The sequence below is a fragment of the Python bivittatus genome, unplaced genomic scaffold (assembly GCF_059951505.1).
Source record: "Python bivittatus isolate LINGU-HERP-01145 unplaced genomic scaffold, Pbiv_v1 ctg000480_np1212, whole genome shotgun sequence".
NCBI classification, from domain to species: Eukaryota; Metazoa; Chordata; class Lepidosauria; order Squamata; family Pythonidae; genus Python; species Python bivittatus.
In genome coordinates, this window is record NW_028277075.1 from 52,256,648 (window position 1) to 52,284,637 (window position 27,990).

Here is a 27,990-nt window from a genome sequence, read left to right on the forward strand (position 1 = left end):
CTCTCTGAAAGGGGTTCCCAGTAATATGGATCACTTGCTTTAAATCTAGATCGATAGACCTGAGCAAACATACTTGCTTAAATGTCCATCCAACTCTGAGATTATTTGTTTTTATTAGCAGCCAGCTTGTAAGCTACTGGGTTATGTCCACATTTGAAGTTCTTTTTGTACGTACTGTGCCTGGCATCAAGCATGTTATGCTGAGCTTTTCGTATTCATTAAAATGTATAAATCAAAATGTCAGAAGTTAAAAGCTTCTTTTATAAGACAAACAGGTTACCTATAAGGGCTTTTAGTAGGGCTGTGACTCAGGCAAGCCTGAATTTTTAAGGTGCAATTAAAATAAAAATAATTTATGACAGGCTGACATTAACAAGCTGGAGCAGATGGTTATAAACTTCCTTATCCCAATTCAAAATGTTCAGCCTTGACTTGTTTTTCCCAAATTCTGGAGCATTACAGATAGTGGTGCCGTGGCAACTGTGCCAAAATAAAGCTACATGTTTCAAATACTGTGGTGAGGAGAGGGATTGCATGACTGAATTCAGTGTTCATCAGGTCTGCCTTTAATTCAGTTATCCTTGGGTTTGGAGCACGGATAGTCATCTCAGTCAGAGTTACCTTTGCTGTCAAACCACCACCAGCTACCCAATCACTGGAACTTGGAAGGAGCCGATCAGTCTTGGGAAACAAACCTTTAACTGAAGCATCTACTCCGCCTCATGATTTCCTGGTCTCTCAATTTTGTGACAAGTTCTGTAACTATTGTAGCTTAATGGATTAGCTTGGGAGCTGTTTTCTTTTACTCACTTCCATATGTTTTTTCTTGTCATTAATCTCTAACAATCAGCTGTAAGGCATTCAGGTAGGGACATGATTATTTCTTATCACCCTTCCTTTCCTTTGCATAGGCCCCTAAATTTATCTGCCTATAATTTGCTACAGATATTACTTGCAATGGAAGCCCTTTGGGTGCAGGTTTTATCATATTAGGTCTTAAAAACACCACAGTTACTAGCACTTTAATGTATGCATGTATGTATATATGAGACAGGTATGTAACTCAAAATGTGGAATTACCCCCTCACAATGAACTAAATGTCCTACAAATTTTGTCTCATTCTGATGACCAACATTTTTTTTTTTTTTTGTCTGCGCTCAGTCATTGCTGACCCTGCAGTGACTGCTTGGACGAGTCCTTGCAGTTTTCAAGGCAACTGTTTTCGGAAGTGGTTTGCCAGAGCCTCCTTCCTAGGGCAGAGCCCAGCTGGCGAGCGCAGGAGGCGGGGTTTCCGTTGCTTCGCGCCCTTTTCGGGCGCGTGCGGTTTTTCGCGCTTACCGGCAACTGCTCCCAACTCCTTTTTTTGCAAGGCACCGCCAGCATTTTTCCTCCCACCAGAGTGAGAGTCCCCATTTATCTACTCACGTAAGTTTTCGAACTGTTGGGTTGACAGGAACTGGGGAGGAAACAAGAGCTCACCCTGTTTAACGCGAAGGCTGGACTCGAACCGCCGAAGCGTCAGCCATTTCTGGCCAGCAACTTTCAGCGTCATTAAGCCGCTGCGCCACCATGTCCCCCGATGACCAACATAAATATAGCTATTTTTTTTTTCCCATACAAGTTCATGGGTGGTAGGGAAGACCTTTTTTTTTTTTAAAAAAAAAAGAGTTATGCCCCCAAACTGGGAATGGATTGGTAGGCACTATTCCTTAGGACTATCCCAGGACAGCTATTTTTAAAAACTAGAATTCAGCCCTCAGAGTGGGTTGGACAACCACTTTAGAGCCGTATATTTTATTATTGTTCTGGCAATACCCCACTTCTCGGTTTGTGCATAGAGAGAAAAAGCAAGTTCAAAATAAGTTCAGATTCTAAATTTTTTGTACTACCATGAAAATAATCCAGCTCAATATTGGTGAAAGTTTCACAAGTGTGACAATAGCGATTATGAAAAAGAGCAACAGTTTCTGCATTTCCTGTGTTTATTACTAATTTCTGTCCCAGAAAACTAAAGGGTGACCTAAATAATTGCTGGTGAGAGTCCTGATTTTGGCCTGTTCAGAGTAGATGTGCTGGGACTTGAGTTTCTTGTATTTTCAGACACCAAGGCATTTGGTTAGCTAGCTGGGAATTTGGGAAATCAGAATTCCAGCACATCTGCAGGAAAGAAAGAAAAGAAATAGGAAAGAAATATTTATGTTCCAGAAACAATCAATTTTATTTACGGCCAAAAGGCCCAAAAGCAAAAGTTCAGGAAACAAAATTATCTTATGCTCCAGAATTACACAGGTAACTACAATAGTAATTTCTAAAGATTTGACTGTTGTGAAGACAAAAAACTCATTGAAACCTTACATCTTCCATGGGCACAGTTAGCAATCTATCGTTGAGGAAACAATCAGGCACGTTCTGGAAGCTGTAGGCGATTCCATACATACAAATGGGTAGCAAAGAAGGCATTTTGGATACTTTCCGTGTATGATAGTGCCAACTAGTTTGATCCTGTTCACGTTCTGCACCTGTGGAAGAAAATGCTTGGCATAAAATAGCCTTATGCAAATGAGTGCCTGTTGCCTGTATGAGGAATGAGTTCCACAAGATAGAGAGCCTTAAGGCTTAGTCTAACAAAGTTTGATGATCCATCTCCCTGTGATTTGATTGCAACAGCTTGAGGGCTTTGTATAGTGCGGTGGGTAAGAGAATAAGATATTTTCTGGTTCTAGTTTCTATTGCCATAAACTCTCCGGGTGGCCTTTATGCAAGATTCAATTCTCCCCTGTAACAGAGTAATAGACTGCTAAGTTGTTTCACAGGAGCTTTGTAAAGATTACTTAAATGATTGTTCCTAGTACTCAACATTCCTTCTTGAGTATTGTACCCCACTCAACTCGAACGCTTGCTTCTGAGTAAACATAGGATTGTGTTGAATAATATAGTATTTTGAATGCCATACAAAATAAATATAATAGATGCATGTCAATTACATTTTATTTGGCCAGGGAGAAAAGCCCAAACAATTTAATAATTTAATTTAGCATACATATGTACCCACTGATGTGCAGGAGTTTTTTTCCCCCCTTAAAGGGAAAAAAAAATAAGGCTGCCAAATTCTTTCAAAGAAGGAATGTTTTGGTAATCTTATTTCCTGAAATGAACTTCAAATCTGCTTGTGAACAGCAAACTGAAAGCTAGAGGTCATGCCTAGAAATGTCTGATGTTTTGCCAATATTGCGTTGAAGGCTGTGCCACCTGAGGAGCTCTGCATATCTGGGGTTGAGCAAGGCTAGGAGTGGTGAAAAACATCAAAGAAAATTCAGTTAACTATTACCAGGTCCTGTCCTGCAAACTAAAATGAGTAAAGCTATTAAAATTGGGATTTAGAAAGCACGGAGCAACTTTGGAATATTTCTGCGTTTAAAAAAAAGATCAGTGTGACAGTTACTCCTTGTCAGATTTTATAATTCTGTGTTATAAAACAATTCTCTTCACCTTGAATTTTTTTTTTAACTTTACAGGTGTAATTGCACACTGTATTTATTTGTTAGATTTATATCCTGCTTTTCATTCAAGAATTCAAGGTAGAAAGCATGGTGCTGTGTCCTGCTTCCCCCCCCCACAACAGCAGCAACCTTGGAAAGTAGGTGGGGCTGAGAAAGAGCAACTGGCCCACCACCCCTCAGTGAGCTTCTGTGACTGAGGGCAGACTATAACCTATGTCTCTCCACTCCTAGTTCAACACCTTAACCGCTTAACTCAAATATATAACATCTTCTTTTCAATCAAATTATTCTCAAGACATTTTACAAGTAACATGTTGCAGTAGTACAAACACTACAGTAGCTGACTGTACACTTGCTGGAACTGCTCTCCAGGTCCCAGGGAGGCTCCACAGCTGCCTGCCAGCATCCCTCTGGATCCCTGAAGCGTCTGGATAGACCATCCTAATAAGTGTCATTGTGTCCTAGCAGTACTTATTTCCCCCCCTAATGGTGCCTTCATCTCATCCCCAGCCCATAAGGGAAACAGCCTTAACCCATCCTTGCACTACGGTTAAAGGAGTATTTCCCCCCTTATTTTGATACCATCCAGGATAGGCAAGCTGGATAGAATCGGCTACACATACTTATCCATCAATTTGCAAGGAAGCCTGGTGACCAGGAACGGAGGCAATAGAGATTGGCAGAGGGTATAGCAAATGTCATGCTGTAACAGTTGCTGCCAACTCAAGGATGAGTGGAGAACACTATAACTTAGTAATAGCAAAAGGTTCCTACACAAACATTTCCTCTTGAGCAAACAGTACCTTTTCCTTATTGGCCTTTCATCTTTTCACATTAGAGAGTTTTTTGGCTGGGAAAGGTATTAAATGCCAGTATCTTTTTTTTTTTTAATTACTGAAAGTTGTTCACTTGTTTTAGAGGTTTGCTTTGAATGTGCTACATTCTGCTGTTCTTGTAGGTTTTATACGCACACACACACAGAGGTATGTATGTTTTAGCTTATGCCTCAAGGTTTTTTTCTTTAATGGAAAGATTAAAGATTATATATATTATATATATAATAAAAATAAAAATAAAAAAATATTTTTCTGAAGTTCAGGAATTATTTCAGTATAAGAATAAATTCTAGTGAGGGAATAGTCAGCCTTTCTGGACAAGTGGATATATTTAGAATTTTGAGATCATGCCACAGAAACTGTGACAAAATGCCTGCTGTGGGATATGGACTTGCCTTCTTATAAAACAGCTTAACCTAGTTGGCCAAACCATATCTGAGCTGAAAAAGTCCAGATGATCACTGGATGACAGCAACAAGATAAAAAATTCTATAACGTTTAAGTGCCATCTAGTGGGTTCTCTGTTGGTGAGCCTAAACATAGTGGGCATGGCCAGTCTTCAGACAACCATTTATGGTAAACTGGTTGCCCCCTGTCTCCCTTTTTAGTCCTCTATATGCTGTCTATTCATTCACTTAATCCACTGCTTTTATTAATCACAAGGATGATCATGATCTGATAATTCACCTTTACATATATAATTGTCATTGAAATGAAATGGTTTCTGTTGATAGCAAATTAAGATTGTGGTAGCTACATTGTTATGATTTGATAAGCATTAACTCTTTCTCCCCCTTGTAGACCAAGAGAACAAGGTCCAAGCAAACTACAAAACATGACTTCTGATGCTAGTCACATGCTTGAAGCTGCTCTAGAACAAATGGATGATATCATTGCAGGTATTGTAAGAGTTTATCTTAAAAACCTACTAACACTACATGTGCCATAAAATCTATTTTGTAACTATGATAATGAAAGTTGCACTATTCAGATGAATTCCCATGTATGTCTGACTGTATGAGTCTTTTTCAAGTTATTGTTCACAATAGTTCTGTCTGCTGAGCTATTTTTAAACAGATCAAAGTCAATTTTCTGCAGAGCAGAATGTACTCTGATTTGTAAGAAATCTAGTGGCAATCAGTCGAGTTTATAGGGATAAAATGGTCAAGGAAAGTATAAAATTTAACACCCACATACAAAAAGTAAAGGAACAGGGTGGACGTTTTCAGTGATGCAATAACCATTTAATATTGGAGCAAGAGCCTTCAGAGATTATAAATTAAGTGTATCAATTATTCTAGTTTAAGAATACCAAGAAAAAGAATATGATCTTTATATGGTATAGAAATCAATGTTGTAAAAAAAAAAGCCTCCAAGTTTTAAGAAGCTTCAGGCCAAGAAAAAATAGTGAAAATGACAGAAAAGTAGTGGTTTGTAAAATATCACTTTTAAAGTCATAACAACCTCCTCCTTCTCCTCCCCCTGCCCCTCACCCCCTAATTTTTAGGTCTGGCAGATATCTAGTGTTTTCTGTTCTTTTCAAGTGCATGAGCTGAAAATAGCTCAGTTAAGTTACTCCCCCCTCTAATCATAAAGACCCCCAAAGGCAACCAATTGCATCTCATTGCTCCTACAGAAGGAACGCAAGCATGTATAAGAAAGCTGATACAGTTGAATCAGAGGGTTTCTTTTAAACCAGGAGAATTTTAAAGGTTCCTATAAATACCAGAGCTGTCTATGCTGTAGAAGTAATTTGGAAGAGATTCCTAGTGCAGCATATATCCACAGTTCATTAAAAAAAAAGGCCGCAGGCTTTTGTGTGAGCCTGAAAAAAGGTGCCTCTGTTTTAAGTTTTAGTGATTGCCCAAAGCAGTGGCATCTTTTTTTCAGGCTCATGGAGAGGACTGCAAATACTTGGGATCCTGTACACAATTTTCAAACTTTTTCAGGCCATGGAACCTGTTAGTTAAAAGAAAGAAAAATTTGAAATCCCTGATCAAGATCAAATCATAGAACATTGGCTGTATTCAGGTGAACATTTTCCTCCCTTAGTCCCTCACAGAACCCCATCATGTTCTTGTGGAAACCAATTTGAAATAACGAGGAGAGAGGAGCTACACTCACGAAAGCTTTGAAGAACTTCTTCCCAATCTGTTTGAAAGCCTGCATATCCCTCTCCTTCAGTGCAACTGAGCCTGGCTAAGCCAGTATTTTGGAAATAACTTTGTGTGTGCTAACTCAGAATGGCTATCATGGGAGACTTGCCCACAAAATGGCTGCTGTGGTCATTCACAAGATAATCATTTATCAAAAAGTGAAGTAGCAAGCTTTCTTCATGCCCCTCACTGTAGAACTTCAGAATGCTTTCTGTCATTCCAGCTTACCATTTCTGGGCAGGCCAATTAGATTTAGGGTGCCCTAGGCTACAGCAAGAGCCAGTTTGGTATAGTGGTTAAGGCTAGAAACCAGGAGACTGTGAGTTCTAGTCCTGCCTGAGCCCCAAAGCCAGCTGGGTGACCTTGGGCCAGTCACTCTCTCTCAGCCATAGGAAGAAATCAATGGCAAACCACTTCTGAAATCTTGCTTGGAAAATTACAGGGACTTGTCCAGGGAGTCAACACTGACTTGAAGGCACAAAAAAAACAAACCAAGCCATTTTATTTCTCTAAAAATGCTACTCAGTTTTGCAATCTTAAAACTGTCCCTAAGACTCACTAAATTTGCTGAGGATTTATTAATATTTTTTTCAAAAACCATGTTTTAACTGGTTAACAAAATCAGATGTTTGAACAGTGACATAATACCCAACATCTTTAACCATTGCAATAACTTTCATAACAAATTGTACTGTAACGGGCATGGTCCCTTATACTTTAGGCAGGGCTAATGATAATTTTACAAGCGATAGAAAGGTCTGCCTTAATATTGATTATTGCATCTGCATCCGTTTTCTGTTATGGAAATACTAATTCCAGGATTTTCTAATCAGCAGTGACTGACAAAGCTTATGCTATTTCAGTCCTCATTACTTTAAGTATAATTGAAAAGACAAATTAATTTGCCAAAACTAGTACTTAGAACAATAGCTGCTGTGACTCTGAGACAGCTGGGATCTTCATTTGTTTTAGTTTAGTTGAAACTGATTTAAAAATGCATACTTTATTTGTGTGGCTTCATTTCTTTCATGCTGTTTGAACACATCTTCCTATCTGCTTTCATGCAGCTTAATTAAATTGTGCATTATTTAATTATGAATTTTAGTGAGTTTAGATGTAGTATATTCTTCTGCTGAAACTTCCAGAAATCTCACTGTATAATGATCATAAAGTGAAAATGGTAGAAACTTGCAAAGACAACAGGAAGAAAGAGACATAGTATTGATTTTTTTTTTTAATTCAAAGGGGAAACCATTTTAGCATCCCTTACTGTTTTGATATTATTTTTCATTTAATTTTGAAGTTTTTACAGTTACCCTTGTTGAAAAAACTGTTGGGTTTTTAAGATACCTTTAATAACTCTTATATCCTACTGTATTATAAAAAAAATTAAGAGGTATAAAGAAAACACAGCGAGTTAAAAGGGAAAAACATACACATAGTGAAAAGGAGACAATAAAAACATGCTACATAGAAAAAATCTGCTCTATTTTTAATCACATCATTAAACTTGAACAAGTGAAATAATATTGATGAGTCTTTCCATTACATCAGTAGAGAGCCTGCCCACAAACGTATCAGTGCTTCAAGCTTGTAAATCCAGGGTTTTACTCTCTCTCCAACTTAGAAGAATAATCCTTAAATTCATAATTCTTCATATAGTATCAACTTCCAAGCTTTGAGTATATAATTCAAAAGTATATATCCTTAAATCATATTGATCTTTTACTAGCATATTAACAAGCATATGGATATTAACCTAAAATGGGCAAGACTGGGACAAGCCCATATCATAGAAGTAATTGTGCCATTACCCATTTTACACTTCTAACTTAAGGAAGTTATTAGTCAATCCTTTTCCAGCATTCTCTTAAGTGTCCAGTGCATGTGAAAACAATCTTTTCTTGAATTAGTTTCATTTATGAACTGAAGAAGTATACTAAATAGTTTTTAAGACCCTTAGCCACTTACCTGTAATATCATTAAGATGAATATTAGGGGTTTTTTTATCCATCTCAGCAAGTTCTGTCAGTTTCCTCAACCATTCCTCCATTTGGGTAATACCAAATCTTTCCATCCTTGTGGATATAGTAATCTCACCACAGTGATCATATGTTGAAATAATCTTCCATGGCTTTTTTCCTAACTCTTTATCCATCAATCCTAAAAGGAAAAGTTCTGGCTTCAGTTGAATATTAATCTTTAAAATCCTCTGTATCAATGTATGTATTTGAATACAATTTTTTAAAGCTTTTTTACATGTCCACCAAGCATGATAAAATGCCCCTTCATGTTGTTCACATTTCCAGCATACATTTGAAATGTCTTCATATGTTCTGGATGATTTTTCTGGTGTCATGTACCAACAATATATCATTTTATAAAAATTCTCTTTAAGATTATAACAATGTAAATTTCAACCCTTTTAACTTGCTGAGATAGACAAACTGACTTCTTTGATTAGAGAAAGGACAATATCTACATTTATCGGTGACTGGAAACCCCTTATGGACTTTTTGCGTAAAAATGAAAAAAATGAACTTGTGATTTATGGTTTTGATGATTAGACAGGATACATTATGAAAAGAGTTATGATGTAACTTTAGAGAGAGAGGTTAAAATATAATTGTACTACTGTGAAGAATATCGGAAGCCACTTTATACTTTTATATCTTTATTATATCTTTCCCTTTTTTTTCTATTTTCTTCTATTTTTTTCTTATTGCATCTTTTAGCTTTTTCTGTTATTTTTTTCTTTCCTTCTTATCTTTGTCCTATTTTTCTTTGATTTAGTTCTTATTATTGTTCTTAAAACTTTCAATAAAATTATATAAAAAAATACTACTTTTTTAAAAAGATGCTGCAGCCTTACAGTTATCCAACACACATTCCAATACTGATAGTTTTTCAGGAGTTCTAGATATTGCTGAAGCATCTGAACCAAACTATGAAATAAATTTTTTTTTTAACAAAATGTAGTTTTTTGCTATTTTGCTATTTTAGACCATGTACATTCTTCTGGCAGTAACTCAGTTTAAAACTAGATTGGCTATAACCTGATTTAAAATGTTAATACCCTACAGCCCAGAACATTTCCATCCCCCCCACCAAAAAAAAAACAACAACCCTGTTAATTTCAAACTGGAATTATTCAGTTGATTAAATGAATAAGAGTCAACATTATACTCTTGTTCCAACATTTCCAAATGTCATTGTGGCTTTTGATGTAAGAATTACAGTGAAGGTATGGTTAAAAAATGGAATCAAGCCTCTGCCATAATATAAAAGAGACCACGTAGTAAGTTTCTAATTATGCCCATAATGGTTATTTTATTTGATCTGTTTGTATTCTATAAAAATCAAATGCATGTGCCCAACAGTAAAACCAAAAGATGAAAATAGTGAAACACCCCTCATATGATAATTGCAATTTAGATAAATAAAAACAAAGATCTTATCCTCCCAAAGGAAGAAAGTTTTCTTGATAAAACTATTCTCATATATTTAAAGGAATTCAAGCAACATTTGAAAACCCACATTTACGAATTTCTGTGGAAGCATTAGAATGTATAGGATGTCTTCTGTTGATCTAATAAAACAAGCCAATGATTCTAATTTCAGATTAAAAATAAGACGATATAAAAGGCATCCTTGACAAGTTCTGTGAGATACCTTGATAGATGAGGAGGAGGTAATTCCATTAGGATAACCCTAGTGAGGGGAGTACAGTATTGATCCAGTTAGTTAAAAAGGGAGAAAATCTGTGTCTCCACAGCTTGTTTTGAGTAACAAAAGCTGTGCGTGTGTAGAATTTTAGAAAGTGCTTTTGTTGTTCAGTCGTTAAGTCGTGTCCAACTCTTCGTGACCCCATGAACCATATCGCGCCAGGCCTTCCTGTCCTTCACTGCCTCCCTGAGTTTGCTCAGTTTCATGCTCATTGCTTCAGTGATGCTATCTAACCATCTCATCCTCTGCCGTCCCCTTCTCCTTTTGCCTTCAATCTTTCCCAGCATCAGGGTCTTTTCTAAAAAGTCCTCTCTTCGCATTAGGTGACCAAAGTATCTGAGCTTGAGCTTCATTATCAATCCTTCCAATGAGCAATCAGGGTTGATTTCCTTTAAGATGGTTTGACCTCTTAGCAGTCCAGGGGACTCTTAAGCGTCTTCTCCAGCACCACAGTTCAAAAGCATCAATTCTTCGGCACTCACCCTTCTTGATGGTCCAGCTCTCACAGCCATACATTACTACTGGAAAAACCATAGCTTTGACTATGCGGATCTTTGTCGGCAAGGTGACATCTCTGCTTTTTGATATGCTATCTAGGTTTGCCATAGCTTTCCTCCCAAGGAGCAAGTGTCTTTTAATTTCATGGCTGCAGTCTCCGTCTGCGGTGATCTTGGAGCCCAAATAAATGAAGTCTGTTACTGCTTCCATTTCTACCCCTTCTATTTGCCAGGAAGTGATGGGTCCAGAAATCTTCGTTTTTTTAATGTTGGGTTTCAAGCCAGCTTTCACACTCTCCTCTTTCACCTTCATCAAGAGGCTCTTTAGTTCTTCTTCACTTTCTGCCATTAGGGTGGTATCATCTGCATATCTGAGGTTATTGATGTTTCTCCCTGCAATCTTAATTCCGGCTTGTGATTCTTCCAGCCTGGCATTTCTCATGATGTACTCTGCATATAGGTTAAATAAGCAGGGTGATAGTATACAGCCTTGTCGTACTCCTTTCCCTATTTTGAACCAATCGGTTGTTCCGTGACCAGTTCTAACTGTTGCTTCTTGGCCCACATATAGATTTCTCAGGAGACAGGTAAGATGGTCTGGTACCCCCATCTCTTTAAGAATTTGCCACAGTTTGTTGTGATCCACACAATCAAAGGCTTTTGCATAGTCAATGAAGCAAAAGTAGATGTTTTTCTGGAACTCTCGTGCTTTCTCCATGATTCAAGGAATGTTTGCAATTTGATCTCTAGTTCCTCTGCCTCTTCGAAACCCAGCTTGTACATCCAGTAGTTCTCGGTTCACGTACTGCTGAAGCACGTACTGTTGAGCATAACCTTGCTAGCATGTAAAATGAGTGCAATTGTGCGATAATTTGAGCATTCTTTGGCATTGCCCTTCTTTGGAATTGGAACGTAGACTGACCTTTTCCAATCCCGTGGCCACTGTTGTGTTTTCCAAACTTGCTGGCATATTGAGTGCAGCACTTTAACAGCATCATCTTTTAGTATTTTAAATAACTCAGCTGGAATACTGTCATCTCCACTAGTTTTGTTGTTAGGAATGCTTCCTAAGGCCCACTTGACTTCACTCTCTAGGATGTCTGGCTCAAGGTCAGTGACTACACCAGCATGGACATCAGGGACATTAAGATCTTTCTTTTAGAGTTTTCTGACGCTTGGAAAATGTTTTTTCATTAAACTTTTCAATCTATCTAACAATTGACATTGTTATACCAGTGATAGTAGATCTTAGAAGTGTACATTTGAAGTAAGGACATTTTATTTTATTTTTAGGTTTCTGTGTGTATTTTTTTTTTAATTTTACACTTTAAAGAAACTGTATAAGCAAATGCAAAAGAGAGCACAAACCAGGGGTTTAAACACACAATAGAGGTTATAGCTTTCTATATAGTAAGGACATTTTGTAAATGTAGACTAGCAATGAACTGGAAGGGGAGGAGACGTGGAAAATAAGATGTTCTTTGGTTACTGTTTTGTATCTTTTTGTTGTTGTTGTTTCTAATGTGTCTAATGTGCTTAATTTGTGTATCTTTCTGGCTACATAAGCACAAGTATAAATTTAAGTTAAAGTGAAACGAGAGGATTAATTTTCAGATTTCTCTTCATGCTCAGTTGGTTAAATGGGAAATGCTGAGTTAAAAATAGGCATTTCTACATATATTTGGGAGAGGGAGTAGATGTGCAAGCTGAATTCCTCTGAAGGCAGACTCCTGTTTTCTTATTTTTTTCTTTCCAGACAGAAAGTGAAAGGGATAGCAGAGCAACTGCTGCAGCAATTTAGCTTAAAAATAACATGGCATCTGTTTATGATTAGAAGATGGGATGCAAGATTATGTTTCTTCCATCCTGTGCTGTGGACTATTTTTCTGCACCTCCCCCCCAAAAATAAGCTCTTTTGGAGGATTTTGTAAGAGTTGGTTTTGGCTTAACTTTAACCTCTTTTAAATAAAATGAGTTTTCAGGCAAATAAGGATTTTGTATAATAGAGCTGCCCCTAAACTGACAACACTGGATAGTAGTTTTCTCCTTCAATGCAAGGAGCTATTAGAGGACGAACCATGCAGGAAGATCCTGACTATTGACTCTGTAAAAGATAAATGGATGTAGTTAGGAGCATCTTTGGCTTCATCTTTTAATTTCAAGAAACTCATATTCTGAAATATACGGAATGCTGTATTTATAGTATGCCTAATCTAAAATACCTTCCTCGTTGCAGAAACTAAAATAATCAGTTAGGTAGAAAGAGAAAGAGCCTTCCCCATGATTCATTAAGTAGCAGTTTAAACTTTTAAGAAATGTAGGTACATGTTTAAATCTTCAGATGGTGAGCATCCCTTAAAATGATCTTTCGCAGAATAGAGATTGTCTCTTTAAGATGCTCCAAATGCTTGGGCACCCCAACAAGATGTATTATGTTGATGATTCAGATACATTATTCTTATACGTAGCATTGTGTTGTTTGGACATGCTTACTGGAGTAAGGTGATATAATTATTAAAGACCTTCTCCCTCCCCCGACTTCCAGCACCTCCATGTCTCTTCTGATAATCAGCTATGGAACATGGGGATATGTTCCAGAATGGGAAATGCACAGGGGTTCTAGAGGGAATGAGACTCTAGCACAATCACCAGCCAACCAGTTCTTCCAGTGATGCAGATTCATTCATTTATGACCCGAAAGAGGTATTTCTATTTACTGTAAATGTAATAGTACCTAGCTGGTCTTGGCTGATCTCAAAAAATGGAGTAAGGTCTCTTTGGATGAGACAGGGAGATCCCAGGGCTATAAGCTTGCCTTGGAAGTTAGGAAAAAAGGCAACAGTAAATGCTTCAGTAATGTTCCTAAGAAAACTATATGGACGAGTCTATAGTACATAGTCAGCGGGAGCTGAGCTTGACTTTTAAAAGATTTTATGCAAATTTAATCAACAATGATAGCCCTATTATCTGAAAATGAAACAGGTTTATTTTTTTAAGGACTGAATTGTTACACAGAAAGTTAACTTTAGAACAGTCAGTGAAAAATGCCCTGTAAATATTGTAAATAAAAATCTTTACAAAGGTTGGAATGTATGTTTTGCCTAAAAGATAATTATGATCTGAATTGATTGGTACTTATCAGTGAAAAATAGATAGTATAGACAAATACTAAGCACCCACAAGTTAATTCATTGACATAGTTCTCTTGATTGAGAGGAACTGAATAGCACACATCCCCTTCCCTTCTGTGAGTTTCACATTGCCCGGAGATTCTCTTTATCCCATCACATATGCCTGTCCAAGCTTTGTGTAGTTGCTAAAGACTGCACTGTTGCCTTTGTATCCCACTGTCAGTTTTCCATAGGCACCTGATTGGTTGATCATTACAGGTAGTCCTTGCTTAATGACCACAATTGGGACCTGCAACTCCATCACTAGATGTCATAGTCATTAAGTGAGATATCACGTGATTGCGACTTGCAATTTTATTGCTGGCTTCTCTATTGACTCTGCTTATCCGAAGCCGGCTGTGAAGTGCACAAATGGCGATCCTGTGACTGCGGGGTGCTGTGACAGTTGTAAATGCTTGCTGGTTGCGAAGCACTTTAATCTTGATCACATGACCGGGGGGAATGCTGCGACAGTCATAAGTGTGAGGACCAGTTATAAAATTACTTTTTCAGTGCCATTGTAACTTTGAACTGTCCACTAAACTGGGCAGTCATTAAGTGAGGACTACCTGTACTGACAGCAGGGTGTAGAGTTAGTGAACCTTTCTGGTTCATTTGTTATCTTTCATGAATAAAGTTTAAACTAATTGCTTTGTTGGCATGGTCCAAACAATTCCCTCACAAGCCAAATTTTTACATGTATGAAAAAGCTAGGGTTTGCTATATTAAAATAGATTTCCAGGATAAGACTTTATCTATTTTTGAAAAGTTACTGTTCTAAAATGAGAAAATAATACAATATGTTGCCATATGGTCTAGATTTAATATAAGAATAGAAGTGACTTTATCGTTATCTATACTTTATGGATCTATTTTCTGTTAGTGTTCTTTTTGCCACGTATAATTTATATTAATGACTATACAGTAATATGTTTACTTTCTTCACTGTATAATTACTTTTTTTGGTGTAAGTTTTTTTTAGTTTTGTTTTTGTATTTCACTATTAAAAAAAAATAAAAACCCCACTGAAAAACAAATTAATTATATTGTTCTGATGATAGTAAAATATATGTACCTTTAGGTTTTGTCAAAAATATTTATATGATGCTTTCACTCATTTGTCCCTGAAAAGACAGTGACATCTAATGGTTGTTTAAAGTAATTTCAAGTAACCAATTTGTTTTTATATTTTATTTTATCATCACAGTGTCCCACTGTGTTCTTGAGATGACTACAACTAAAATTACTGCTAGTTATGCTTAGGTAAATGAAAATATATTGAATTTTTTTTAACTTACAGAGGGAAAATGTGCAAATTAATGAAAAGCTTTGCTGTTTGAGCAAGTTCCTTCTGCATGTACGGTGGTGGTTAAAAGATTGTTGAGCTCTTTACAAAAGAGTTTACAAAAATTTGTGAACTCTAGTTTTAGGACTTGTGTGGAGAACAGATCCACACATGTATGGATCTGTTTTAGGTCATATTTATGCAGAAATATTGAAAATTCAAAAGGTTCATGAACTTTTAAGCACCACTGTATATGAATACTTTTATGAACTTTATTCTTTTCTTTATAGTTCTTTTTACTTTTATACTTTTATGAACTTTATTTAATTGATATTGCTTATTTTGGGAATTTGATTGATATACTCAGTGGTGTGCTACAAAGAGCTAATACTGGTTCACGAGAGTCAGTTGTTAAATTTTCAGGAATTTTGCAAGCTGGTTGAGAGCAGAGCTGAGCCATGACACCTACCATGCCAATCATCTGTTTGGCAGCTTGCAGAATGGCACTAGCAGCAATGGACTGGTGGAGCTGGTTGTTATACACTTATTAGCACACCACTGGATATACTCCACTTGTCATTTAATGTTATTTTTCTGCATTTTTGTTATTTTTCTGTTTTAATGGATGATCATTCCATCGTTTCTTCTGTGAATGGGAATGGATTGTTACTCTTTTTTCAAATGTGGATTCAGGGATGAATTGGTATATTTTCATGAATTAATTTAGCTATGAAATAATATTTGTTTTAATAAAATTGATTTAACATAGAAGTTTTTTTTATTGAATAAAGACAGCTATATTCAAGGCATATATTATGTATGTATGTATGTATGTATGTATGTGCATACACACACTGTATTATAAAATAATGACAAAATAAAATTGCGAAGAACTGCCTCTAAATATATCAAGGGTCTCCTGCAGGGTATCTGACAAGGCTTTTGTAACAGAACCAAGTAGTAATTTACATATTTTCATCAATCTATTTGCAGCTTTTGTCTGTATCTGGTTGGCATGCCATGATAAGTTAAAATCAAATATTCTAAGAAGTCTAGTCAAATGAGATACAGTTGAACTTAAAAGAAAAATAAAGATTACATCAAGGAGGGAGGAATGTTTCCCAATACATAAAATGCGTAAGGGTTTTCCAGTACATAAATATGTAACCAGTTTCCTTTAATCTGGCTCTTCAGCTTTTTCTTTAACTCTATCTCTGTTAATTCTGTTGTTTGTTTTTAGGTACCAAAGCAGCTGCAGAATATACAAATGGTGTCTATGACATGGTGTCACCTGCTCAGTCAATGTATTTTGGCACGCTTCAAATCCTGCACCTCTTGGAAGATTTGAAGTTAGCGTTAGAAATGCTCAAGGATCCTCAAGAGAAAGAAGCTTTGCGGAACCAAGTACCAGGGGCTACAGCAGCTTGCATACATGACTGGCTAGAGGAACATCTGGTAGGTAAAAGGGAAAAAATGTATTATATTGTATTGTTGGGGGGTTTCAACTCCTGTCTCTGTAGTATTTTTGCTCTGAAACATCAGAAGCAGCCACGTAACCAGCTTCTTAGGAGTTGTTTTTTATAGGCGATACTACTTCATTAAAAAGCCAATGGTTAGCGCAGTGGTTTTCCTTGTGTGTGTCTTAGATGGTTCCAGTGTTAGGATTTCAACTAGCAGGGCTGGAAAAGATCCCTGCCAGAGACTACATCAAAATTAGATCTAATGTGGATGGACCATATAAACTTAAAAATTATGTGGATGGTATGTTTTAAGTTACTCCTCCTCCTGTCACACTAAGGAGACAGTGTGCCTGCTTTTTTGAGGTTGACACCTATAGAAATCTTCACTGGTCAATGCTGATTTCTGTCCAGCAGCTCTCCTCAAACCTTGCTCCCTCCAATCACACTTACTCCCAGTATCAGAGCTTTGTTAAAGGGAGAGGAACACGGAGTATCAGCTGCAAAAGACATTATGAGATTCATTCTTCACTTATGCACCCTTACTACTCTTAAAATCAAGTGACTTGCCACAAATTAGATTGAACTTTAAACCCACAAATCTGTAATCAGCATATCTAATTTGTTCAGATAATTTTGAAAAAAAAAAGTTGTCACAGAATGGGTAGATGGATTGCATGATTAGGATATTTGCTACTTTTTAAAGTGTGGATAGAAATTTAAGCTAGTGCAGGATATGAGACAGATTTTGGTAACAGAACAACAGGTTACATTAAAAAAGCAGTTTTATGAATGTGTCCTCCACATTAACAGGGAACTTGGTATGCAAGAGAAATTTGAAAGTTAATAAAGTATGTATTGGTGATCTGAAACAAGTTAAAATGCTGTACAGCTTTGGAATAGTTTCAGCTGGTTTGATAGCCAAGGGCCCCAGTTTCAAGCATTTCACAATTAAGGCTATAATACTGAGAACTTGTGGCTCTTGCAGATTTCAAAACACTTTGAGTCTTTCTGAATAGATTTACAAACTCTTTCACAGTAGAAAAGAGTTTTTGATCTGTACGGTACACCTCCTTAGAAATTGCTAAAAGGTACATACCTTGTTTTGTTTTGAGTATTACAACTACTCTCTTGAGCCTTAAATCTGAAGGGCTTTGATTTTGGTTATAATTCTGTGCTTCCTTTGTAGTCATCTTAATATTAATGATAGCTACAGAGCTAGGAAATTGTATTATTCTATTTGACATCTGATTTGTTGCTCTGGAATAAGCTTGCAAGGAAATGAATGTGTTGTCAGCTAATAGTAGTTTCCTGTACAGGAAATTGTCCAAAAGGAGAAGCTATATATTTTTTTCTAATTAATATTTGTCATACTATTTTTATGCTATCATTAGTTGGATTGATCTGAATGAACTATCTAAAGAGTATATATTTTCAGATATATATTTAGGTTTATTTGCAATATCTGACTTGTACAAATATGTATTGATGAAAATCATAACATTAGGAAATACTAAGGAACATATGGGTTGGTTCCAGTGGTTTGCTTCCACAGGATAATGAAGCTTCAGAGTACTAATGTAAACATAAATCAACTATGAACTCTATACTGTTCTCTTTTTTTAATTAAATTATTTTAATCTTCATTTGGAATATGACCGTTTTAAAATCCTTTATCAGATTGGTCAGGCAGAAAAAAGAAATCTTAATTTATTATACGTAACTTTGTCCTCCTAGAGTAAGGCTCCCTTAGGACCTCTTCAAGATGAAAAGCTTTGTAGTGTTCTGATAGACCGGCTCTGTATCATAAGAGCAACACTCAGCTCTCAACATTTTATGGAAGAGATTATTAGGAAGCTCCAGAACTGGATACAAAGAATAGACTTTGCTAACTTTGCATTCCCATTAAGAAATTAATTTCGTGGTTACTTTTTAAAATAAGTGGAGCAGTGGCTTTCCAGTTGCACTTATGGGCTTTTTTCCAGTAAAATCAATTAGGGCAGAAGCTTTCCTAATGCTTTCCCCATCATTAACTTTTTTCTCTTATACTTTTAGGGTTGGCACATTGTAAATCACAGTCTGTTTACATGAGACATCACAGCTGAACTACCTTAGAACAGGTCTTAGAGTCATCTGCAGTGTATACAACAGATTTAATTCATGTTCTGTGAAATCTTTGGTGCAGTCTTCCACTTCACTAGTAACTTAAAATTCAAGATGATTCAAATTTGAAATATTTCATATACCCCTAGAAAGACTAATCTGTTACTTTATAATAATATAGCTAAAATTATAAAGTTTGCTTGATTTATTTTATTAGTTGTCTTACTTTGCTCTAGCTCTGCGCAAAGTTAGCTTCCAAAGCTATACCTTTAGACTATCATTATTAGAAACCATTTGGTCCCCAAGTAGGAAATTAAATAACAGGATGATAGCAGCAGAATGTTTACTTGCTCTAGAAATAAGCTTTTGTATGTAACAGTTACCTTCTTTTCCCCCATGCCTAAGTTAATAATATGATTTCTAGGCAGTAGTTTAAAATACCTTGAAATACTCAGGGATGTGTACCCCAGATGTTCTCCATCAATCAAGTTGGTCTCTTTCTACTTTATTGCTTTACAAACAAACCTGAAACTTAATGCTTTTTTTCCTACCAGCTATATCAATCCCACAGAGAAATGTTATGAAGACAGTAAAATGAGATTTCGTAATTTGAGTAATACCTGTCACCCATAAGCCTTTAGTTCAAATATGACTACAAGTTTACAGTGACTCAAAAATGTTTAGCTAGTAAGTGATCAACAAAACTTGAGGTCAAAGTTTCTGGTTGTAGTCCTAGTGCTTCATTACAGGTCTCTAAAGTCCAACAGTCTGATTACCACCCCCTTTTTGTGAACTTTAGAAATATTAAGCACTTCAGTGGATATCTTTAGCAAATATTATCACTGGATTGCATTTCTAATATTAATGGTAAAAGATAAATAATGCAGTTGTCACTAAGCTATTAATGACATGTTCTGGTCTTAGTTTCTGGGTTTTTTTTTTTTTTCCTTCTGAGTTAAATACTTTGATTTCAGTATGGAAAAATTGAGTGTAGAGGAGATGCAGGCAATCGTGTGCAGCTGGGGGCTCCATTCCTATCACTATTTACCTTTCTGCAGGATACAAGGTGTAAGGTAGTGATTCTTTAATATTAACTTGAGGGACCAAGGTCTGAAATTTGTCTCATTTCCTCCCCCTACTTTTCCTTAGTGTGGATGTATTTAAAAACTGCATTAAGATTTCATGCATTTTCTGCTGAAAATCAGTGGGAAATTATACCTCTATCATCTGGCAGCTTTTGCTGGTACAGTTTTGGTGGAGCTGCCATATAAAAATTCCCCTCTCACCCCTATGGGTGGTACGTGTCTTCCTCAATCTCGGGTCCTCTACCAGACACCTGGGAGTTTGAGGGTTCTGCACAGTATCTTAGCTGTTCCTAGCACTGCACTCTTCTGCACAGAGAGCTCTGATGTTGTTCCTGGGATCTGTTGGAGCCATTCTCCCAGCTTAGGAGTCATGGCCCCGAGTGCTCCTACCACCACTGGGACCACTTTGGCCTTTACTTTCCACATCCTCTCTAATTCCTCCTTCAGGCCCTGGTACTTCTCCAGCTTCTCATGCTCCTTCTTCCTGATGTTGCTGTCACTTGGCACTGCTACATCTATCACTACCGCTGTCTTCTGGTCTTTGTCTACTACCACGATGTCTGGTTGATTAGCCAGTACCTGCCTGTCCGTCTGGATCTGGAAGTCCCACAGGATCTTAGCCCTGTTATTCTCCACAACCTTCTGTGGAATCTCCCATCTGGACTTGGGGGGGTCTAGCCCATACACTGTGCAGATGTTCCTGTACACAATGCCAGCTACTTGGTTGTGCCGTTCAGTGTATGCTGTTCCTGCCTGCATCTTACACCCTGCCACTATGTGTTGGACTGTCTCTGAGGCCTCTTTGCACAATCTGCACCTTGGGTCCTGTCTAGTGTGGTAGACCCCTGCTTCTATGAATCTGGTGCTTAGTGCCTGTTCTTGTGCTGCTATGATCAGTGCCTCAGTGCTGTCTTTTAGTCCAGCCCTTTCCAGCCACTGATAGGATTTCCCAATGTCAGCCACCTCAGCTATCTGTCGATGGTACATCCCATGCAGGAGCTTGTCTTGCCATGGCACTTCCTCTGCTTGAACCTCCTGCCTTGTCTGCTGCTGCCTGAGGCATTCTCTCAGCAGCTCATCTTTGGGTGCCATCTTACTGATGTACTCCTGGATGCTCCAGGTTTCGTCCAGGACAGTGGCTTTGACACTCATCAGACCCCACCTGCTCTCTTTGCGGCTGGTGTACAATCTCTGGGTGTTGGACTTGGGGTGGAAACCTCCGTATATTGTGAGGAGATTCCGGGTCTTCACATCGGCAGCCTCCATGTCTTCCTTTGGCCAGCTCACTATACCAGCAGGGTATCTGATGACTGGCAGGGCATACATGTTGATGGCATGGATCTTGTTCTTCCCATTGAGCTGGCTCTTCAGGATCTGTCTTATCCTTTGGTGGTACTTGGATGTTGCTGTCTTCCTTGCCTCCTCCTCATGGTTCCCATGTGACTGTGGGACACCAAGGTATTTATAGCTGGTCTGTATGTCTGCTATGTGGCCCACTGGTAGTTCCACTCCATCGGTCTTAACTACCTTCCTTCTTTACTATCATCCTGCCACACTTCTCCACTCCAAATGACATCCCAGTGTCCTCACTGTAGATCCGTGTCAGGTGGATCAGTGAGTCGATGTCTCGTTCACTCTTAGCATACAGCTTGATGTCATCCAGGTAGAGGAGGTGGCTGATGGTGATTCCACTCTTGAACTTGTACCCATATCCAGACCTTGTGATTATCTGGCTGAGGGGGTTTAAGCCTATGCAGAACAGCAGTGGGGACAGTGCATCACCTTGGTATATGCCGCACTTGATGGCCACTTGTGCGAGCTGTCTTGAGTTCACTTCCAGTGTTGTCTTCCAGAGTCCCATTGAGTTCTTGAGGAAGGTCCTTAGCGTCCTGTTGCCTTTGTATAACGCAAGGCATTCACAGATCCACGTGTACGGCACTGAGTCATAGGCTTTCCTGTAGTCAATCCAGGCTGTGCTCAGATTGGTCTGCCTACCTCGAGTCTCGGGTGACTGCCCTATCTATGAGTAACTGGTGTTTTGAGCCTCTGGTGTTGTTCCCAATGCCCTTCTGAGCTGTGCTCATGTACTGGCTTGTAGCTTGGCAGCTATGATGCCTGATAGAACTTTCGATGTTGTGGGGAGGCAGGTTATTGGCCAGTAGTTGGATGGTGCTGTTCCTTTGTGAGGGTCTTTCATGATCAGCACTGTCCTTCCTTGTGTTAGCCAGTCTGGGTGGGAGCCTGCTGCTAGCAGTTGGTTCATCTGTGCTGCTAGGCGTTCATGCACTGGTGTTAGTTTCTTTAGCCAGTAGGTGTGGATCATGTCCGGGCCAGGTGCTGTCCAGCTTTTCATGTTCTTGACCCGCTGTTGGATGTCTGCTACTGGGATGGTGACTGGTTCCTGTTTTGGGAGATTGCTGTGGTCTGCTTTAAGATCCTGCAGCCACTTTGCACTGGTGTTATTCCTCTTCTCTTTCTCCCATATGTTCTTCCAGTACTGTTCAGTTTCTGCTGCTGGTGGCTCAGCTGTTACTCTGTGGTTGCACTGCAGTTGGGAGTCCACTTTGGATGGTTCTTTGGAGAACAGGGCATTTATCTTCTTGGCCTCTGCTTCTCTAGTGTATCTCCTTAGCCAGATAGCCAGTGCTGTGAGCCTTTGTTTAGCAGTCTCTAGGGTTTCAGATGGAGTCAGGCCCATGTATTGTTCACGCTTCTGTAGTTCCACCAGCTGACTGACCTCTCCAAGTTGCCTTGATCTTAGACTCCAATTTCATTTTCCAGGGTGGGTATGTACTGCTGTTCTTCTTGATCGTGTAAGCCAAGCATTTCCAGGATTACAGCAGCTGTAGCATATACCAATTCACTGGTTTCAGTTATGGTGGTAGTAGGGATTGTCTGGAGGGCTCTGTTGGCATCTTCTAGCATACTATCTGATGGTACTTCTCCATTGAGCCTTGATAATCGGACTCGAGGGTTGACTGTAGCTAGTTTATCCATGATCTTATGCCTCATATCAGCTTCTGTGCTCTGTAATGGAAGGGGTGGCAGTGACATTCCAGCTTCAGGTGTTGGCTGCACATCTGCTTGTTCTTCCAGGTCTGCTTGAGTCCGGGTTGTAATGTGGAGTTGCTCTATCTCAAGTTGTGAGAGCAGCTTCCTCTTCACTATGTTGAAGCGCTGGGTAACTAGTTGTTTCTCAGTTAGTGTGGATGTAGGCCTTCTGTCTATCCATAGTTCCTTCATACGTTTCATATATCCCCTCTCATTAGGTCTGCTGTTGTAGTAGCATTCCATCATTTCCAAATTCTCTTGTTTTGTCCATGTATGGTTTGTTCCAGTAGCCCACTTAACATCAGATTGTCCTGGTTCCCCAACATCTGACGCGGACCTTGTTAATCCAAGCGACGTCCGAGCCAGCATGACTCTCTTAGTTCATGTCACTCTCATATTTTTGAGGTAGGCAGGTGAAGCGTTAGGGGGTCTTTGCCCAAGGACCCCTACTGGTAAGGTAGGTACCAGCCGGGATTTGAACCCCGGTCTCCTGCATCCAAGGCGGTGTTCTAACCACTACGCTATCCAGCTGCGCGCTCGCGCTCTCGCTCTCTCTCTCTCTCTCTCTCTCTCTCTCTCTCTCTCTCTCTCTCTATATATATATATATATATATATTTATATTTATATTTATATTTATATTTATATTTATATTTATATTTATATTTTTATACACACACACACACACACACAACTTGCAGTCCATCAGTTGATTGTTCCTGGCATAGAAGGAGTATATTGTATAATTATGAACAGTTAGACTCTTCTGAATCAGATTCCTTCAAGGCAATTTAAAATATATATTTACTACATATTGTATAACTTATATGAATTATACTTATAATTCAACAAACTGTTTTCAAAATATGCTTTTAAAAAGATCCTTATTGAAATAAAGTTTCAAGGAGAAGTACAAGTGAAGGCCAACTACAAGGTTTGTTTGACTGAACATGTACCTTGTAGATAACTTTTCATTCTTATTGAAATCCTTGACTTTATTTTAAAAAGCCTTTAACAGTACTCTTCTTGTGTGGGGTATGCTAAATCTTCTGTGTCACCTCTTTTGAGTAATTGCTGTTTTCTATTTGTTTTGAACATTATATGCTGTCCATGGTCATTTTGAATTGGGCAGCCTTACAAATTAAATAAATAAATAAAGTTATCATCAAGGCATGAGGTACTGTAACAAGAACATCTGTATCCAGGTAGAGTCATAATTGGCACACCAGCCAAAGCTGGGTCACGGCCAGAACCTCAAAGTCATGAACCACCTCCTTTGGAGTGAACACAGAATTACTTTCAAAACCAATGTTGGGATGCTTAAATGTTTACTGACAAACAGCAACTCTGATTTTACCCCATCTAGATCCTCATATCCTCTTGGTACCAGTTCAGGACTTTCACAGCCTCCCTGGGGTAGGGTGATATATAATGGAAAGGTTATTGTTACTTTTATTTCTTTCACTTACATAATTCACTGGCTTTATTTCCATTGCTACTGAAGTTTTGCTTATAGGCAATGCATCTGTTTTAATCATCTTTAAACTTTAAAACCATCATCTTGCTGTTAACATAATATGATACATGACTTTAATTTTTCAAATGTTGATGCTGGCTTGTGTTCCATTACTTAATATCGGCATAATGGAAATGATTATGGAAACTATGGCAAAAAGGAATATTTGAGTATGTGTAATTCCTATCCCATTTACACAATTTTCTGAGTGAATTTTGGTTGGAAGATATATATAGATGTAGATATATAGCATACATGGCATATTATCAGTTCCCAGAAGGATTACTGAGTTGGAAATGAACTGTGTAATTATTATACAAATCTTATTCTGAGTGCTAAAAAGGTAATATATTATAGAAATTCAAATTGGCTGGTTTGGTGTCTATGATCATTTTGAACTGAAAGACCTAAAATGCACAGATTATGCAGGATGTACTTTTCTGAAGAAAATTATTTATGGTTGCAGCTACAGTTTAGTGTTACAGCTATTAAACTGCAAAACCCCAAACACAGAATCAGGAATGAGACAAGATGATGGCTGAAGAAAGAAGGGAGATTTTTCATTTTCTCCCCTCTTTAGTTGTATATTTGCTCAGTCATAGGATAAAACCTTGGTAGAATATAGGAAAGGTAGAGAAGCCTTAGAATTGTACCCCCTTACGTGTCTGTCAAAGTGATGCAGATGGAAGAGCAAAACAAAAAAAAAAGATGCTTTTTTCTCTTCATTCTTCACTTTATAGTTGAGTAATGAAAAAAATGAATCCTCTTTCAATGAATTAGAAGTGGCAAAGGAGGGCTTTGGGGAATTGATGAAGCTGATAGTTGTATTTTCCCTGCCTTTGGATTGGCCAGAAAAGTTATCTGAGTTATTTCCATTTTTAAACATTTGTTAATTACTCTTTCATCTGAACTCAGTTGCCTTCAGTCATATTGTCATGATAATATTACAATTACTAGGCTGGAAAAAAATATCTAAACAAAAAGATATTTTGCAATAAGTTTTGCAATTCTGGATAATGATTGGTACTGAAACGGTAACAAAATTTTAAGTTAAACTTTTTCTATTTCCTGAGGTTATTATTTTTCCTCCTGAAAATTTTTTTTGAAAGACAATTATTTTTATTTATTTATAAGTAAGTGTAGTAATGGTTCAACAATCAATTGGCAATCATCCCATTGTGCCTGCAGGTAAAAAAAAAGGTTTTGTTTGTTCTAGGTCATGTTAAGGCAGGCAGACACCTTGAACATCTGGTTGGTACTTAATTTGCTATGTTGGGTCACACAAACCCCAAGTGGAGCTGTCACTGCCCAGTTATTTATTTATTTATATTTGCTTAATGATCAAGCCTCTGTTGAATTGGTCCTCAGAAAATTGAAACGATGATAAAAGGACACTGGATACATAAAGTTAGAGTGCAAGGATTAACTAGTAGTTGTATGTATATTTTGCTGTTTGATGGTGGTTTCTGTGGTCCTTAAAGAAGTTTCATCTTCAGTATGCACGCATAGCTATGCTGTAGGTGGTCAATGCTGTACGGAATAAGATGTCCCTAGGACAGTTGCAGTGCATGTTTTTAATGAGTCACTGAAGAATAGTTGACAAGTTACCTTTTGTTTTGTTTTAAATTTGGAAGCACATTTAAGTCTGGTCTATCTCTGGCCATGGAAATCATCTCCAAAACTTGAGAAAAATTTATCCTACCCAGTGTAGTTCATAGTAGCAATAGACAAACGAAATATGTCTTGAGATAAATTCATCTTTCAGTGTATTCAATTTTAATGTGCAACCGAGTTCTTATACATTTTAACGACTAATAAGTTAATAATAGAGGAGTTGGTAGTTTTAAAAAAGTGTTTTTTCTGAAATAAATCTTACTTGCAAAGTCTTTAAGCTCCAGTATTCTCAAAGGAAGCTCATTTGAAAGAGCCTCTTACTGTCCCAGATGACAGCAGTGGCAATTCACATGAGCGCTATTGTCGAGAGAATTGCTTGGCTATGTTCTTGTCGACACCAGGAGCCAAACTTGACAATCTTTAATCTTATTATTTTAATTCTCAAAACAGTTTGGCTCAACAGCCTCATATGGGCATCCCAGATGTCATCCAAAGAGCAAACATGAAGACAATTGAAACATGCTGTAAGAATGAGTTTGTATTCATAATGCTATTAGTAATGAACAAACTAATTTATGCTGATTATTCATAGTTATTCTTTGGAAACCTATCAGACAGAAAGATAAAAAACTAGGGGATAATGTTAGGGTTGGGGGGGGTTTCTTCCATATTCTACTATAGAGTTTCTGAATAAAGCTTGAATGGTGGAGTCAGAACCTGAAAACTGAAAAAATATGTTCACAATCCTGTGTTATTGTTTGTGGAGGGTTGTCATGTATAATGGATTGAACATAACATAAGCATGGGGAAAGACACAGAACTGCAAAGGAGCAGGGAAACCAGAGCCACCTGATGATGCTGGAGAGAGTGGAGACAGATAACAGAAAACAGACTGTTGTCTTTCTTTTGGTGTGAAGGGAGGCAGTATATGGGCACAATAAAGGCCATTGTTTATGGTACATGGTGTTAGTAGCTGTAATTAGGGCAAGTTAGAGTCTTGAGGGGCTCCAGTGGTATCTCTTTATGGGAAAGCACTACTCTTGAAGGAGTGGGTCCAAAACCTGGGGGATCCTCCTGGACTTGCAGCTCCTGTTGAACAGCAGGTAGAAGCTCTGCCCGTTTCTGGCTAGTGCAGCCCTAACTGGGGCAAAAGGATCTTGCTACGTTGACTCATGCTTTTGTCTGCAGTTGCAGTGTGTTCTACATGGACCTGCCTTTAAAGATCACTCAGAAGCTTCATTTGATCCAAAATTCAGTGGCCTGTCTACTAACTGACACTCAGCTGTGGGAACAAATACCTGGGCCACAGGACCTGCATTGGCTTTCTGTTGGCTTCTGGGTGCAGTTGAAAGTGCTAGTGTTAACCTAGAAAGCCCTGTATGGGTTGGCAGCAAGCTACTTTCAGGATCACATTTATCCACTAGAATAAATGCAGCAGTAGCAACACCAGCCCTCTGGAACGGCCTCCCACTGAAATGTAGAGTAGCCCCAACTTTAGCCACCTTCCAGAAGCAGGTGAAGACAAAGCTCTTCCAGAGTACATCTGGGACTCACTCGACACCTGATTTTTGTTTCTTTCCAGTTTCTGTGTTTCAGGTTTTGTATGGTTTTAACTGGACTGTGCATGTTTTAATGATTTTTTTAAAATTATTATTCCTGTGAAACCACTGTGGGATTGTAGAAATGTAATAAATAAATAAATGCCCAAACAGAAACCAATTTGCTCCTTTTCTGTTGAGGCTGTTCATGGTTGCTTTTAGGAGGTTTGCATATTTCACTTTTTTATGCCATGGAACTTAAGAAGCATGCATGGAGTACCTGGTTGTCCTCTACTCACAAAGAATATTATGTTTCCAGTTTTAAATTGGTTTATCTAGGACTTACCTTAAGGGCTCAATTTGCCCTGTTGGTTCTAAGCTCTGAGTGCAGAGTACAGAGGAGAACACTTCCTTCCATATGAAAATCCTCTTGCATATATCTACCTGAACGCATGCC

The 27,990-nt window shown here is 38.0% G+C and overlaps 2 protein-coding genes across 11 annotated transcripts in view; one reads left to right on the forward strand and one right to left on the reverse strand.

Annotated features, from left to right (window-relative positions):
* Positions 1-27,990, forward strand: part of PPFIBP2 (PPFIB scaffold protein 2) — a 134,979-nt gene that overhangs the window by 23,700 nt on the left and 83,289 nt on the right. For all 10 annotated transcript variants that reach the window (XM_088145884.1, XM_088145880.1, XM_088145882.1 and 7 more), the window contains exons 2-3: positions 5,139-5,236; positions 16,412-16,626. In XM_088145884.1, the coding sequence (XP_088002010.1) occupies positions 5,173-5,236; positions 16,412-16,626 (279 nt within the window). In that variant the 5' untranslated portion in view covers positions 5,139-5,172. The remainder of the gene's footprint in view (positions 1-5,138; positions 5,237-16,411; positions 16,627-27,990) is intronic.
* On the reverse strand, positions 1,808-27,960 carry LOC148214978 (uncharacterized). The gene is made up of 4 exons (XM_088145891.1): positions 27,880-27,960; positions 8,465-8,656; positions 2,357-2,520; positions 1,808-2,158 (listed from the first exon to the last, which is right to left on the reverse strand). The coding sequence occupies exons 2-4, from the start codon at positions 8,649-8,651 to the stop codon at positions 2,060-2,062; spliced, it is 450 nt and encodes a 149-aa protein (XP_088002017.1). The 5' UTR covers positions 8,652-8,656; positions 27,880-27,960; the 3' UTR covers positions 1,808-2,059.